Source organism: Morone saxatilis, unplaced genomic scaffold (genome assembly GCF_004916995.1).
Source record: "Morone saxatilis isolate NCDOM2014 unplaced genomic scaffold, NCSU_SB_2.0 Contig21, whole genome shotgun sequence".
NCBI classification, from domain to species: domain Eukaryota; kingdom Metazoa; phylum Chordata; class Actinopteri; family Moronidae; genus Morone; species Morone saxatilis.
The window spans coordinates 16,034,863-16,050,625 of record NW_023339774.1 but is presented as its reverse complement, the minus strand read 5'-3'; the positions used below and the strand labels follow the sequence as shown (position 1 = coordinate 16,050,625).

Sequence of the window (15,763 nt, the reverse complement as noted above, 5' to 3'; positions counted from 1 at the left end):
GACAATTTCAATAAAAATGTGTACACCTTTATTTCCACCCTGTTTGGCAACATAATTTTCTCTTAATTCTTTTTTTCCTCTCAAATTTCAGAAGTTATTTTTGCATTTTATATGATACAGTCCTCCTCAATGTGAGTAAGACTTCCTGGTAAACATTAGTTCATGTTTAGGATGCCCACATCTGTCTGCTGGGTGCTGTTTGCCTGCAGCCGTTCTCATCCTGAATACCACAGCAGATAGGAAGCATTTCCAGCACTCCCCAGGACTACTGGATGCAGAGGTCTGTCGACGGTGTAAGAAAATGTACTGGTACGCAGGTTCTTCAGTGGCAATCAGATCCTTTGGTGGTCCAGTAATCACATAGCATGCTCTGATTTGATCAGATCCAGAATCATCTGGATGGTCCTCTCACCTAAAGCAGAAAGAGAAGATCAGATCAGATCTAGCTGTTTTTATCTGCAGAGTTATGTTTCAAACTACAGCCCCATAATATTAATATTTATGTGATTTTATTCAGTGTTTCTCATTAAAAGAAACAATTTAGTTTAAGGAAAATATAAATACTGTAAAGGTAATTCAAATTCCACAAATAAAACCAGGAACTAGACGAATATGCAAGCTCATGTTTTATTTGCTCTGGCAATGCCCCTTAGTCCTGGAAACGGGCGTTCCAAACTGTTATCTAACGGGGCGGGTTTTATACAATGACTACAGTACTTTGCATTTTCATAAGCAACTAAGATGGCTGCCACTGATAAAATATTACAGTTGAATCTGCTATCACACAGTATTAAACAAACTTGATTGTACATTATCTCTAAAAGAAGAACAAACAATTGCACCTTAAGCTTTTGTTAATAAGAAAGGAAAGGATTTGGATTAGTTTAATTTACAAACTACATCACAGGTTTCTAGGATGCGTCCATTGTTAAATCCTGGGCCGATTACTGATACCAATTTGTTTTTTATAGTTGTTTCTGCCAGGGAAACAAAGCAATCTACAAAGACAATCATCTCTGCCTTGATGCAGCTCAGCCTATTTCTCCTATTATCCATGATTTGAAAAGCAAAGCTTTTAGGAAGCTCACTTTCCATGCAGCTGCATGGGGCAAATCACTATTTTTGTGCAATTTCTACCAGTGCTGGAAAATGAAGGTTATTATTTCTCCAATATCCTGGCAGGAAATAACCAACATAATAAAAATGTACCTTCCAGATTCATCCTCGGGTTCTCTAGCTTCTTTTCCAGCAGAGAGTCCATCAGCTTCCTCAGGTGTTTGAAGATCACACCAATCCGAACGGGAGCCTTTAAGGGTGAACAACACTGATTAAATTAAGTAAACCTGGAAAACAATCCATTTTGTTGGCCTAGCAAGTAAAGTTTGCAAGGCTACAACTTCTGCTGCAATAGGAGGGGATAGAAGAGAAACCCAGGTGACCTCTGACCTGGAAGTGGATCCATCCGTCTAGTGTGATCAGCCTCTCTCTGTGCTGAATATCAATGTCACCTCCAAACAGCAGCATGGGGAAAGGATGTATCAGAGTGGTGTCTCGCAGGTAGATCTTAGTGTACTTCACCTGTGGGTGAACATTTATTAGCACCACTGTGACTTTAAAACAGCAGATATTACGCCCACACGCTCTTCATACCTTCTCTTGGTACAGCAGCCAGCCGTGCGTCTGCAGGTTGCGGTTAACAGACGAGGGGTGGACCTGAGCCTTTCCCTGGGGCGTCTCCACCGTGCAGGCCACTCGCTCGAGCACATCCACGGAGGGGGTGCACAAGACCCGTCCCACACTGTCGTAGAGCCCCGCCGTCAGCACTGCGTTTAGGACAGAGATCTGCTGCTTGGCCAGCGAGGCCGCCTGCTGCTTGGAGCGAGACGACCAGAAACCCGCCTGCTCCATCATCCTCATCAGGTCGTGTTTCACATCCTGGATAGAAGATGGCATCAAACACATTTGGGTTAGATAGGGAAAGAAGAGAGGAAGGATATGTCTAAAAATGAGAGTCATGAGTGAGAATGTGCGTATGTGTGTTACCTCTATTGTAATGAGAGCTGTACGGTTGAGGAAGTGTTTCCTACAGTAGGACATTTCTACTCTCTGTCCCTCAGTCTGTGACTTCTTCCACCTAACAGTATGAAAAATAGGTCATCAAAAACCAGAGAGCAATACTGAGCAAAGAAGACTGATCATATATTTCAAATATAAAAATATTGTATTATTTTCATTTTTTTCCATTGAGGCCAACAGCTTCCTGATTTCTACAGACTTTTTCAGACCTTTTAAATACCACATACAATGCAATTTAATACCTTTTTTCACAATTATACCAGTCAAAGAATGATGGGAAACCAGTAAGGACTGGCCTATATCTATTCTATTTCTGAACTACAATAATTTATTGACATTTTCATCATATTTATGTCTGTACTTTCCAGCTGTACATAACAATAACTTCTGGACCTGGATCCAGATAAGAGGCAGGAAGTCAATGCATGGATTAGCCAATTAAAAAAACATGACATTAAATCAATATAGGTGAATGATCAATCAATGATGATCAAAAATTATCCCAAATACATTCCTTAAAGAAAATACAGTCTGTACTTGAAGTTAAGCCTTTAACAGTCCATACCCTATATATGCATTATATATCGTCAGGTGATCGGAGTTGGCCACTGCCAGGGCAGCTTTGGCCAGGTTGGCTTCCTCCTTCCTATTCATTGGTGTGGAGAACGGCGACTTCTCTGTGATGGCTGCTGCGATGGTTGCCTGAAACAAATCTCACATGATTCAAAAATATATTCTAATACTAGTAGAGTAACAGCAGTAGTGATAAAATAAAATAATATAATTGGGTATAATTTGGTTTTCTGACTAATGAGGCAGCGGGACGTACTATTGGCTCCAGGCAGCCGAGGATGGCTCCATAGATGAGCATCTTGCCAATCTTCACGTTGACGGGCAGACTCGCCAGGTGGTGTCCCAGAGGGGTGAGGAGGTGATTGTTGAGGTGACACGCACCGATTTTCCTCAGCAGGTTGATGGCGTTACTGACCGACTGGGGCTGAGGAGGATCCAGGGCCCGGCTCAGAAAGTCCTCTGGGGAGCCGTACTGACATTTCTACCAGAGGGGAAAGAGGGGATTAGGGGGAGTGAAGAAGACTTTAAACAGAAGCTTCAATACTGTTTCTATATGTGGTAGAACGTAAAAGTGTGGACATGTTCTTGTATTTCTGTATTTCTGTGCCTGGTTTATATACCATAATATGAAGGCAGAGCTCCTCTAATGGGACTCGTAGTATCTCTGGAATGGAGTAATCCATGAAGGCTTTAAACCTGAGGACACAGGGGTTAAACAACAGCAGAACAGATCAGCACAAAAGCTAAAACAGGAATTTGACGTGTAGTTGTTTCTTTTTTGTGTCTAATGGGAAATTATGTGTTTTCCTGCTTTGCGTTCCCATTCTCATCTCTGCATACTGAACCTCCTTACCTGTATTTTGGGTAGAGTCTGAAGCAGAAGCCGCTTCGGACACGCCCTGCCCTTCCCTGCCTCTGGAGGGCGCTGGCTTTGGAAACAAAAGTTTCCACCAGAGAACTCATCTGGCTGCTCTCATGGTACCTGAGAGACACAGAATACTGAAGTTAGGTCTCTCTGCAACCAAATTCAGTTTTGGTCCAGACTAAACAACTACTGGATGTCTTGTTTCTTTTGCTTTTTTTATTCAAAACAATTCACAGAGACAGACAATTAGGTAACACATTTTGATTGGATTATTTTTGCCTATGGAGCAATGAAACAGATTTACTTCTTATAAGTAACAGTCTGTTTTAGAAGATAATATAATAACAATCACATGCACAACTTTTCTGGTATTGTTTATGAGCCCTTACTTATTTTCTTTAGTCTTTCCAGTGTCAATGACAAACACAACGTCAGGAATAGTCACACCGGTCTCAGCAATGTTAGTCGACAAGACAATCTGCAAGACACAAAGTAGAGCATAGCAGTTAGGATATACAAGACTTATATAATATAACTGTTCAGTTGCTCAATACAATTATTTTATTCAAAATGTTACCTTGTTTTTAAAACAAACTTGTAATGTGAGATAGCTTTGACAAAAATACAGCTTTATAACTTGAGTTGAATCATATTTTCTTATTTCTCAATAGAAGTACCTTTCTAACTCCAGCAGGGGGCACTGTGAAGGCAGAAGCCTGGTCCTTGAGAGTTGAGTGGAGAGCAACAATCCTGTACCTAAAAGAACCGGTCGTAACCATCGATGGGGCAAATGAAAAAGTTAAAGGTTTGTGTGTTCCACCGTTTCTTCTATTTTTAAATGTTAGACTATGTTATAGTTCAGTACTTTACATCAGTTTGTGTATGTCACCTGTTTTTGTCCTTGAACCTCTTGTCTGAGGAGAGCAGGTCGTAGAGCTGCTGGATGTGAGCCAGACCTGGGAGGAACACGAGAACGGCTCCATCCACCTCGGCAAACTGTGGCGATTTGTCTGGCAGAGCACAAAAACACAGAAATCTAACATACACCTAAACATACATGAATATGAATATATGCTGTATGAAACAAACATGATTCATGCGTTGTACCGAGGTAGTCGATGAGGTCAACCAGTAAGTCCATGTTGATCTTATTAGGATTCATGTACTGCAGAACCTGCCGAGTCCTGCTGCTGAAGTGGTCGAGATCTGGACCCAGGTCCCAGCCGGAGGAGGGGTCTCTCACTATCACCTCCTGGATCAGACAGAAGCGGGTTACATACGAACTGTAGACAACACACCACTGCCACACTTACTGTATTACTGCTGTGGAGTCCACATCACCTGGTGCTGTGAAGTCTTGCCACCTTTTTGTGTGATAGAGATGCTAACTTCCTCTTCTTCTTCAAGAATTTTCTGGCTGTACTCTGAGTCCTTTTCCAGGATGTATCCAGTCTGCTCCACTATGTCTTCTAAGTGAGACACCTAGAAACAAAACCACAGGAGAAAATATCTTGGTTCCTCAGCCATCCTTCAAAATATACAAAGGGATAGTAAAGTAGATTCTGTATACACGTAAACTAAAGGTTCTCTTACCTCCACTGGGAAAGTCCTGCCAGGGATGTTGATCACTGGGCAGCGGTTAAAGTAGTTGGAGAACTTGTCACAGTCCACTGTGGCGCTCATGAGGATCAGCTGCAGGTCTGATCTCCTCATGACAACATCTTTCAGGATGGTTAACAGGAAGTCCGACTGGACGCTGCGCTCATGGACCTGAGAAGATGGAGGGGAGACGGATGATGTTGAATATTTTTAAGTTCTAAGAAGCTTCAGGACACACTCTCCAACACGGTATATCAGTACCTCGTCTACGATGATGTGCGTCAGGGAGCTGAGGTGTTTATCATGCTGCAGTTTCCTGAGCAGAACTCCAGTAGTACAGTACAGAAGGCGGGTCCACTCCCCAGACAGATTCTCCATGCGGATCTGGTATCCACACAGTGACGACTGAAACATGATTTCAACATGAAACTTGATTATTAAAGGCGACGTTGCATCCTAGCAGTCTACATTACTATTTAAACAAGAGCCAAGTACAAGGTTACATATTAAGGACTTAAGTTGTCCGGCTAAAAATGTATTTTCACCTTCGATCCCGGTCCGTCCTCGCAGCCAAGCTCCTGGCTGACTCTGCAGGCCAGGCTCATGGCAGAGATCCTGCGGGGCTGGGTCACCACGATGTTGCAGGGCTGCGCCTCTTTGCCTCCCGTTAAAAGCTCCTCCAAGATGAACTGAGGAATCTGAGTACTCTTTCCGCTGCCCGTCTCACCGGCCACCACCACCACAGGGTGCCGCTGCAGAGCCTCCAGGACACGGTGCCGGTGTTGGAAGACAGGAAGCTGCTCTCTCTCTGCCTTGAAGACAAGATACTCGTTGAATTACTTGGTTTCAGTGTATGCATCTTTAAGATTAAACTGTCTTTAATGCGGTAAGTTGTACAATGCTTAAGTATATTTACCTGCAGTTTGAGGGCCAGTGAGGACTTCTTCAGCTTTTTTAAAAGCTCTCTCGATGCCTGAAGTGCTCCTGCCCCTTCCTTCCTCCCTCCTCTTTTCTCATTCTTGTCCTCCAGTTCTTTTCCTCCCTCCCCAATATCAAGACCAGCCAGGTTCTCCCAAGACTCTTCAGGCTCTTCATCATCAGCCCCGCCCTGTCCCAGCTGCCCTTGGGATCCACATTCCTGCGCTTGGTTCTGGTTCTGCTGCTGTTTGAGTTTGGTCAGAAGCCGGGAGATGAACTGGTCTCGAGGCTTGTTGGCAGCGGTGCGGCTCTCCTCCTGTTTCTGCTGCTCGCTGTCCCTCCATTCCAGCCACACGTCTCTGTAGGTTGGAGGGAGGAGCTGGTGCACTGACTGAGAGTGAAAGATTGAGAAAGGTGGGAGTGAATTAGCTGTTAGAGAAAGTAAATGTAAGGTCAAGCAGCACAGTGGTGTCCTCTGCATGTATTACCTGTCCTTTAATCATGTTGTAGAGTGCCAGTGTCGCTGCCAGATGCTGCGCCTGCATGCTGTCCTCAGTCAGGATCGTTGGACAAACTTCAAGAACATCATCTAGCCTCTGAACACGCACCCTGATGGATGCATCAAATCAAACATTTAAAAATTTAGTTATAAGCCGACTATAGATAACAAGGTTAAATAATCTTAAATAGCACTCCCGTTTATTACTGCAGGTTATTTCATTCTTCTATGGATGTAGCACAAGTGACAATCCTCTACTAGCGTGGGAACAAGGACATAGAAACACTTACTTGCATCTCCAGTATCTACCAGCAGCAACCTTGTGAAAAGCCGGAGCTGGACTCTTGGGCAGGTTCTTCCGTACCCAGTCGATGAGGAACTGTTTGGGGGACTTTCCTGTCCAGCTGCGAGCTGTGTAGTCAAAATTGCGAATGTCCTTTGGCTCATTCTTTTTGACAACTGCGACAGGAAAATGTAACATAACAATTAGCAAGAATTCTGTTTCTCTCTAAGTTTGCCACCATATATGAAGACATATATGAACGCAGATATATCAGATTTATATCTCCTTGTTTGATAAAGCATTATGTTAAAACCCAATTGTAGAAGTGTAAAATGACGCTTGGTTAGCAATATGTGTATACAGCATCTATAACAGGGACACTTGAAGTTCAAGTATGTGATGGTTTATATTTCCTGTGGACGTGTTTTGTTAAAAGTCACTTAATGAATGAATGAAACGTGACTCAGATAGAGTTTATTTGAACCTTTCTCCGCAGGAGGGTCCTTTTCAGCTTGTTCGAATAACTTGAAGCTCAGGTCCTCTTTGTCCGAGGCGACAGGAAGTGCTTTCTTTTCCTTTTGAGGCGCGTCTACCACTTTTATAGCTGGATTGAACACGGGGTGGGACTCGAGTTGCTTCATTTCTAGAAACATAAAATACAATTAGTTCTAAATAAGTCAAAAATGAGTTAGAAATAATTGTTTAATCTTTGAAGGTAAGAGTCACCCACCTTGCTGTATGACGCGTATCCTGTCCTGTGCCATCCTCTGGCCCGCCTTGTCTCCTTTTGTCTTGGCAGTAGCTGCCATTTCTTTTGTGTCATACAGTTGTGCAGTAAGGACCAAATACCGGTCATTCTACACAGCAAGACATAACACACACGGTTACTACACTGCGCCACATACTCACTGACATTCACCACACTATCACAACTTACCAACTTCATACAAAAGCTGAAATGTTGCCTTTGAGCTACAGAAAGTTTGCATGCTTATTCGCTTTCTTGCTAAGAATTAGATGAGAAGATCTTACTGGATCAAACTTTTCATCCAGTTCAGGATTGTGTGCAGTCTTCTTCCCTCCTTTCTCTTCTTCCTCCTCCTCCTCCTCATCACTGCTCTGCGCCGCATACCTTAAGATCCAGTCCTTCATGCTCGCAGCTTCATCCTTCTCTGTGGCCTGGAAAAACCACCACACGTATGAGGGTCAATTAAGTTCCGACAGTTCCTGTCTTTCTAGCCAACACACACTTGTAATCAGGCACACAAACCTTGGTGGTCTCTTTGCGGGTGTTGTCGGGGGCTTTGGGGACCGGGGCTGCAGGTTTCTGCTGAGCAGGAGGTTGGTACCTGGGCCTGCTCTTCTGGCTCTCCTCCTGCATCTGCTGGCTGAAACCTTCTGGCAGCTCATCTGGACAATAAAATAAGAAGGTCACAGTTTGACAGCATTGTTTCCTCAAGATAACATCGAGTAGACAGAGTAGATTAGTTGTCAACTATTAAATTAATCTCCAACTATTTTGATAATTGACTAACTGAGTCATTTTCTGATAAAAGAAAGGCCCAATTTCTCTTATTTCAGTTTCTCAAATATGAATATTTTTTGGTTTATTTAGTCCTCTAGGAATACACTAAATATCTTTGGGTTGACAACATCGCTTTGGGCTGGGAAACAGTGATCACAAACAGTGAACATTTTTCACAATTTTCTATCATTTTATGGACCAAACAACCAATCAATTGAAATTGAAATCGATAATGGGAATAATCATTGATTGCAACCCTAATCTAAATGCTCGCTGATGCTCTATTACCATCTTTAAGGTTGAGGCAGAGCCAGTCGAGAGCAGAGTGGAGATCCCCTCCGTAGAGCACGCTACTCTTCATCGCCTCCTCAATGTGCTCCCTCTTAAAGTTAAACTTCTGCAGAGCTGTGTACAAGTCCTGCAAGCACAAACAACACAAAGCCAACCTGAATACAACATTCGGTCATGAAAACAGATCTCAAGAACCAGAGGGTTTAGATTTTGTCTTTACCAGCAACTTCTTGCTCGTAAGTCTGCCCGATATGGGCCCTTTGTCCCCATTCTCCTCCCTGAAGTCATTGATCAGCTTGATGATCTTTTTCTCCAGGTCAGCTTGGATATAAACCTGTGTTAATGAGTTCAATCTCATTCGTTATTAATATTTTTGAATGTTTTTCACACATTTGACCAACTGGATGAGATTTGCAGCTGAATACATTTCAGTATGTATTGTATATTAGTGTGTTAGAAGGTAATCAACATAGACAGAGTCTAGTAAACACCGTGAAGATCAAGTTTAAGTTACTGAACCAATAACTTACTTTAAGAATCGACTTGTCCGTAACTCCACCTGTGTCAACCTGAGCAGTGTTGGCAAGACTGTAGGTCTTTGGAGCTGGAGACGGGTAAAAATGTAAGTCACTTTCATCAGAGACATAACATGCAGATTAGGCTGCAACCATCAACTGTTTTCATTATAGATTAATACATCTATATTCAGTTGATTACAAGACAACTGCTTAGTATGAAACATGTCTACATATAAAAGGCATCTAACACCACAAGTTACCAGAGCTCTGGTTTGTTTACCCATCTGATCAGCAAGCTGTCATCATCATATGACATGAAGAAAGGCAACAGAGAGGTATTTGTGAAGCTGTAGCCTCAGAAATTTTGGTTATTTTCTACTTAACAAAATACTACTGTGAACTGTACACAACCCCTGCAGCCCAGCAGCTTACACAGTAAATATATACCAAAATGCAACATACAGGCCTGAACACAGCAGCATGTATACAGCTATCCAATATCATATAGCTATAAGTCACAGACTGCTTGAATGGCACAGGTACAGTGATGTTTTTGAATCCAGCCAGGTAATACCACCTTTTGACTTGATCTCTTTGGCTGGTTTAGCTGGTTTGTTGCTTGCTGGCTGTTTCTTCGCCTCCTCCGCCACGCCGTTCCCCGGTGCAGCGGCACCAGTCCTGCCCGCTGCTGCTGCCGCCGCTGTTTGGGCCACCGGAGCCGCCGCTTGAGCCGCCGATTTCTTCTTCTTTCCGCCCATGATGTCCCCCAAAACACTGCCTGTCTGCGGCTCCGCTATGTGGCTATGTGATGCCAAGTCATCCGCAAAGTGCTGAACGGTGGTGGTTACGAACAGAGAGCTGGAAACCAAAAAATAACGCTAATTTCTCTCCGCATTCACGTCGGGGATGGGGGGGGGGAGACGTTTTTTGGACTACACAGCTGCCGTACCGGAAATAGTACCGGGGGAGAAACCTCGTGTTGTATTGTGGGAAGTGTGCCCTCAACAATCATGGCAGACGCCTTCGGAGACGGCTTGTTCAGCGTGTTTGACGATGAGCAACAAACTACAACAAGCAAAAAGATACCCGCGTCTCTGACACCAGATATAGGGTAAATTACTGCGTCTGCTTTTGCACGTTAATGTTTGAAAACAGGAGGTTGGAATGTCCAGGGAACTTGAACGTAGCATCATGTCTGCTCGTGCCAGTCCTAGCACACCTGACGTCAACATGCTAGTTAGCGTGCTAAGTTAACCTAACTCGTTAAATGAAACGTGAAGATAAAGTGCCGGTTTGTGCTGATAAAAGTTAACTCAAATTAACACGACTTTGTGTTTGTTTTTGTGCTGTTAGATATGATGTTTAACCCCTATTTGTTGTGAGACTGAGAGGTTCAAAGTTACAACAGTGAAGGCAAGCTAGCCTTTGGTGTAACGTTCATGTGCTCATTAAAGTGTCAGATTCATCTGTACTTGTGTTGTTTTTCTCTTTCCAGGAAAGCTGTAGGTAAAAATGGCACTGACAAGGATGCTGGGACTTCTGCCCGGGTCAAGAGGGAGGCAGACAGTGACGGTGGAGAGGAGGTGGTGTTTGGGAAGAAACCCCGACATGAGACAGTCTCTGCTAATGACCTAAAGTAAGATCTTAACACTGTATGTGTACTTACTGATGCATGCAACAACAATGCTATGCACGTTTACTCAGTTACTTTACTTGAGTATTTACATTAAAAGCTACTTCATGTCTTTCAGAAGGAAATACTGTAAGTGTTGCTGCATACAAATGAATGCATTTCTTATTACAACCCAACAATAAAGCACTCAGGAACATTCTTAGTGCTTTTGGTACTCTGAAGTGGTGATAGACTGATTAATCGATCAGCCGAAACAGAAACATGTCTGACTTATCTGCAGGCAGACATCAGAATCAGAAATACTTTATTGATCCAGGGGGGAAATGTGTTCAAGGTGCTCACACAATGTGAAAGAAAGCGACAGAAGAATAGAAATAATACTAATATTACAATATCTAACCCAGTATATATAGAACAGAATAGAAATGTGTATATACGTAGGTATAAGTAAAAAATGGAAATATAATAGGAGGTATATACAAAGTAAATTTTTTGTGACCAACAGAAATGAAATGAGTCATATTAGTGAGATTTTAAAGATTGTGGTATTACAGAAGTTATAAATTAATACAAAGGAGACATGTCGGTTTAGCTGCTGTGAATTGAGGTTGGAGCTCCCCTCTGAGTTTTGGGAAGGTAGTGAAAAGGTTGTTTTTGAGCCCTTGTACTGTAACTGTAATGCATCCTGCTGTAAACATATTCCTGAGTTTCCTGTATAAAAAGAAGTACACATGCATTTTCTTTGTTTTGATATTGGCATTATATATATTGGCCATCAGCAGCCCTCTAAAAATCTGCATCAGCCACGGAAAAACCCATACTGCTCGAGCACTGCTGTGGTATATTTATCTGATTTAACCTCTCGTTTTACTTAAGTCACATTTAGCATGCAGGGCAGTGTTTTTACATAATGATGTTGCTATTTTATCTTTAGAAAAGGACCTGAATACTTTTCTAACCCTCAACCATCCTCATGAAGGTTTCAGAGAGGTGTTGATTTATGTGTATGTTACTCAAATCAATCACTTTTACTCTTACGAGGGGAAATACTGGCTTGAAATGCTGCAGAATATGTTTTAAAGTTGGTGTGTAGGTAACAGATGTTTTGTCTGTTTCAGTCTTGCTGAATTTATGCCCCAAGTGAAGGTGGAGCAAGTCGAGACTGTGGAAGGATGCTCGCATGAGGTAAAGAAAGCAATTTGAGGCAAATTTACAGATGCATGACAAATAAAAGGAAAAAAACATGTAAGGTGTTGGGGCACCATGCGCTGTCAGAAATTTCAAAAGACCAAAGATGTATCAGGCCTTTTCTTTTATTTGCCACCTGTCTGATTTCTTTGACTCTGCGTGGCTACTCAGATTTGTTAAAATGTTGTCTTTCCCTAACAGGTCGCTCTGCCTGCCAGTGATGAATACAAACCACTTAAACCACGAGTGGGGAAAGCAGCCAAGGTATAATGTACCTTTAAATCAGGTCTACTAACTCGCTTTCTAGTTGTAATAATATATTTTATATTCTTTATCGCACCTTAAACACAGTACTGTATTGCTGTATGTGTATAATGGAGTTTGTGTCGATAATATTGTGTATTCATTGTACTAGAAGAAGAGCTAGTATTTCTCCTGGATTGGTTTTCTTTTGTTTTGACATGTCTTCCTTGTCTTGCAGGAGTACCCTTTTGTTCTCGACCCGTTCCAGCGCGAAGCCATTTTATGTATTGACAACAACGAGTCTGTGCTTGTGTCCGCGCACACCTCTGCTGGCAAGACTGTCTGTGCCGAGTGAGTACTATCTTCAATAAACATAACATCACTACAGTTTCACTGTAAACTATTTATCTGACATCTTTTTTGGCAATGGTAATGCCAGATAAGTGATCTAACCTGGTTTACTCTTATATTCTCCTCTTGTAGATATGCCATTGCACTGGCGCTCAGAGAGAAGCAGAGGGTGATCTTCACCAGCCCCATCAAGGCCCTCTCCAACCAGAAGTACAGAGAGATGTATGAGGAGTTCCAGGATGTGGGACTGATGACTGGAGACGTCACCATCAACCCCACCGCCTCCTGCCTCGTCATGACAACAGAGGTAAGACGAAGTTGTGTCTGCACATGTGGAGTCATTATCAAGTTTTATTTAAGGGGGGGGGGTCTTTGTAAAGTTGAGTAGTTGGTCTGACATGATAAACCTCCTCCTCTCCCCAGATTCTGAGGAGCATGCTCTACCGAGGCTCCGAGATCATGAGGGAAGTGGCGTGGGTCGTGTTTGACGAGATCCATTACATGAGAGATGCAGGTGTGTACACAATACAAACAGCACAGTGTGGTGCATGAACCACTTGTATGAACAGATTCGTTCCTATGATGTGCGAGTGACTTAAGATGTATCACCAATTTTATCATACATTGTAATGAAATACACAAGTGGTCCAGACCTGCTGTTGTCATCGTGGCATTGTGGATTTTCTAACATTTGTTGTCATTGTCACAACTTTTGTAGTTCAGTAGTTGTTGGGAAGATTTTGTCACCTTGACAGCTGGCCCAGTGTTTCAGATACAAATACAAACAGAAGTCCATTGTTTGTAACAAATCCCCCTGTTTTTTGTGTATTTCAGAGCGTGGCGTTGTGTGGGAGGAAACCATCATTCTTCTTCCTGACAATGTGCATTACGTCTTTCTGTCAGCCACCATCCCCAATGCCAAACAGTTTGCTGAGTGGATTTGCCACCTACACAAGCAGGTGGGATGCTGTACTGGCACGCATTATAAATATAAGCATTAAGTTACTTATATTGTAATATGAGGAGGTGGCGATTATCTGTCTATATGAAAGGCTCAAGAACATTTCTTTGTGTTAAATAATTAATGAAGTGTTTCTGTCTCATGTCTCCTGTAGCCATGCCATGTAGTGTACACAGACTACCGTCCCACTCCACTGCAACACTACATCTTCCCAGCAGGGGGCGATGGACTCCACCTGGTTGTTGATGAGAACGTAAGCTCACCCACAAACTGCTTTTACTGGAATCTGTCAGCATGAAAGACAGCTAGATATTAGCCCAGTTTCTCTGTCTCCCAGGTTTGAATGCATCCTTTGGGACCGGTCTTCATGTGATAAACAAACATAACATCTGTGTGCCTTTTGCTTTTCTTCAGGGAGACTTCAGAGAGGACAATTTCAACACCGCTATGCAGGTGCTGAGAGACGCAGGGGATTCTGGGAGCAGCAGCGGGGGCAAGTGGGACCCGAGAGGACGGAAAGGAGGCACTAAAGGTGTGTGTGTTTGTCAGTTTTCAAGGTTAAATCGTGTAAAGAATTCATGTTCATGTATACTCACAGACATGATTTCGGTAGGTCCATCCAGTGTGTTCAAGATAGTGAAGATGATCATGGAGAGGAACTTCCAGCCTGTCATCATTTTCAGTTTCAGCAAGAAGGAGTGTGAGGCCTACGCTCTGCAGGTGTCCAAACTCGACTTTAACAGAGGTATTTGTTCTGCTTTATATCTTATATATCTGTGTGTGTGTGTGTGTGTGTGTAATTATTTTTTACAAACCTATATTTGGCCTGTCACTGTGTGGATATTTGCAGTATGAGTCGGGTCAGATCCAGTTCTATTTATATAGAACAAAATTACAAATCAACAATTAACAATTTATACAGACTGGTCATAAGTGTTGAAATATTTGAAACATTTGCCAATACAGCTTTGTTTTGTACCCTGTTTACTTAACATTTCATAGCAATAGGTTGAATAATTGATTTGTGGATCAACAGAAAATTGATTGTCAACTATTTTAATAACAGAACAAACATTTTAGAGACGTTTTGAGCTAAAATGCTACCAAACATACAACAAACATTTCAGCTTCTCAAATGAGAGAATTTCTTTAGTAAACTCAATAACTTTGGGTTTTGCAAAATAAGACATTTGAAGACATTGCAGCTATGTAATGGACATTTTTCACTACTAAATTTATACACAAAATCAATAATCAATGTTATAAATAGTTGCAGCCCTAATATTTTCCATTCTGGCATATCTGTTATGTCCACAATTAAAAGTCCTTGCTGTTTGTTTGACCTGTAATAAATGATCAAATGTTAGTTGTACTTCTTTCTAGCTAGATTAAAAACTTTTATTGTCAGCTGCTCACTGCCTTTGTCAGCGAGCAGATGTGAAGTCCCACTAATGGCAGAACAATGAGCTTGTTTGTGGTTAGACTCATAGATTACGAGAAGATCGTCTTTGCACACTGAAATGCCAAAACAAATACATTTTTGTGACAAATTGCTGTAGGAGGGAGTTGAAATTAGGCAAGCGAAAGCACTCACCAAAATGCAAAATCTTTGGCAAGCCGAGCTGAATAAATCCTCCCCACTGAGCGAGTTCCATGAATATGGCTTATTGTGCCTTCACAGCTGGTTCTGCTGTTTGGTCCAGTGGATAAGTGAAGTTGCTTCATGAGGACAAATCTCTGCAGGATGGGAGAAAATCCAGCAGTAGATTGAGTTTGGCTCGAATCCGCCTGCTTCAGGCCTTTTCAGTGAAATAAAACATGTATATGAAGTCTTACTTGGGAAACATTTTCCTCCCTCATCTTGGGTTTGTTTTCCCTACATTGTGACATTTTTATAAATGAAGAGGTTTGTTTTGATGCTGAGCTTCCAACGCTGAAGGCCTCTCTTCTGTCAACACTGCCAATTGTTTCATCAATATTGCAAAAGAACTAAAACAAATGGAAAAACTCTGCCAAAGATAATTTCTCTTTTCCAGCAGCTTTGTGTGTTTTGAGACATTTCTTGAACAGACTTTCTTGAGGCAGATGGTATCCAGTAATGGCAGTCAAATAACTGGCCAGGCAAGAAAATCTCTTTTGATTGAGGAAAAATGTTGAAATAAAATAATCTGATTTGTAAAGGAGTCAAATTATTCTGTTTAAAGTCTTTGGTTATTTAGAAAATTTAGAGTCATTTTTAA

At 42.1% G+C, this 15,763-nt stretch overlaps 2 protein-coding genes across 2 annotated transcripts in view; one reads left to right on the top strand and one right to left on the bottom strand.

Moving 5' to 3' along the window:
* Positions 1 to 11: 11 nt before the first annotated feature.
* On the bottom strand, positions 12 to 10,055 carry dhx29 (DEAH (Asp-Glu-Ala-His) box polypeptide 29). The gene is made up of 28 exons (XM_035667941.1): positions 9,725 to 10,055; positions 9,160 to 9,233; positions 8,850 to 8,963; positions 8,627 to 8,756; positions 8,084 to 8,223; positions 7,846 to 7,992; positions 7,544 to 7,670; positions 7,298 to 7,456; positions 6,821 to 6,989; positions 6,520 to 6,640; positions 6,030 to 6,422; positions 5,659 to 5,925; positions 5,375 to 5,518; positions 5,108 to 5,284; positions 4,856 to 4,996; positions 4,622 to 4,766; positions 4,404 to 4,524; positions 4,192 to 4,270; positions 3,904 to 3,992; positions 3,503 to 3,631; positions 3,270 to 3,345; positions 2,906 to 3,130; positions 2,642 to 2,778; positions 2,044 to 2,134; positions 1,651 to 1,935; positions 1,447 to 1,578; positions 1,210 to 1,306; positions 12 to 412 (listed from the first exon to the last, which is right to left on the bottom strand). The coding sequence occupies exons 1-28, from the start codon at positions 9,903 to 9,905 to the stop codon at positions 357 to 359; spliced, it is 4,146 nt and encodes a 1,381-aa protein (XP_035523834.1). The 5' UTR covers positions 9,906 to 10,055; the 3' UTR covers positions 12 to 356.
* Positions 10,056 to 10,111: 56 nt separating this feature from the next.
* The window catches only part of mtrex (Mtr4 exosome RNA helicase), a 20,109-nt gene continuing 14,457 nt past the window's right edge, over positions 10,112 to 15,763 (top strand). The window contains exons 1-11 of the mRNA XM_035667943.1: positions 10,112 to 10,258; positions 10,643 to 10,783; positions 11,899 to 11,965; positions 12,170 to 12,232; positions 12,450 to 12,562; positions 12,695 to 12,869; positions 12,986 to 13,076; positions 13,397 to 13,521; positions 13,678 to 13,776; positions 13,938 to 14,055; positions 14,137 to 14,268. Coding sequence (XP_035523836.1) covers positions 10,158 to 10,258; positions 10,643 to 10,783; positions 11,899 to 11,965; positions 12,170 to 12,232; positions 12,450 to 12,562; positions 12,695 to 12,869; positions 12,986 to 13,076; positions 13,397 to 13,521; positions 13,678 to 13,776; positions 13,938 to 14,055; positions 14,137 to 14,268 — 1,225 coding nt within the window. The 5' untranslated portion in view covers positions 10,112 to 10,157. The remainder of the gene's footprint in view (positions 10,259 to 10,642; positions 10,784 to 11,898; positions 11,966 to 12,169; positions 12,233 to 12,449; positions 12,563 to 12,694; positions 12,870 to 12,985; positions 13,077 to 13,396; positions 13,522 to 13,677; positions 13,777 to 13,937; positions 14,056 to 14,136; positions 14,269 to 15,763) is intronic.

Excerpts from the sequence above, each read along its gene's own strand:
- dhx29 (XM_035667941.1), bottom strand. The coding sequence starts at position 9,905 with ATGGGCGGAAAGAAGAAGAAATCGGCGGCTCAAGCGGCGGCTCCGGTG. Across the intron at positions 7,671-7,845 it reads TGGATGAAAAGTTTGATCCA|AATGACCGGTATTTGGTCCT; the intron begins GTAAGATCTTCT and ends CTTGCTGTGTAG. Across the intron at positions 6,990-7,297 it reads GGACCCTCCTGCGGAGAAAG|TTGTCAAAAAGAATGAGCCA; the intron begins GTTCAAATAAAC and ends TTCCTGTCGCAG.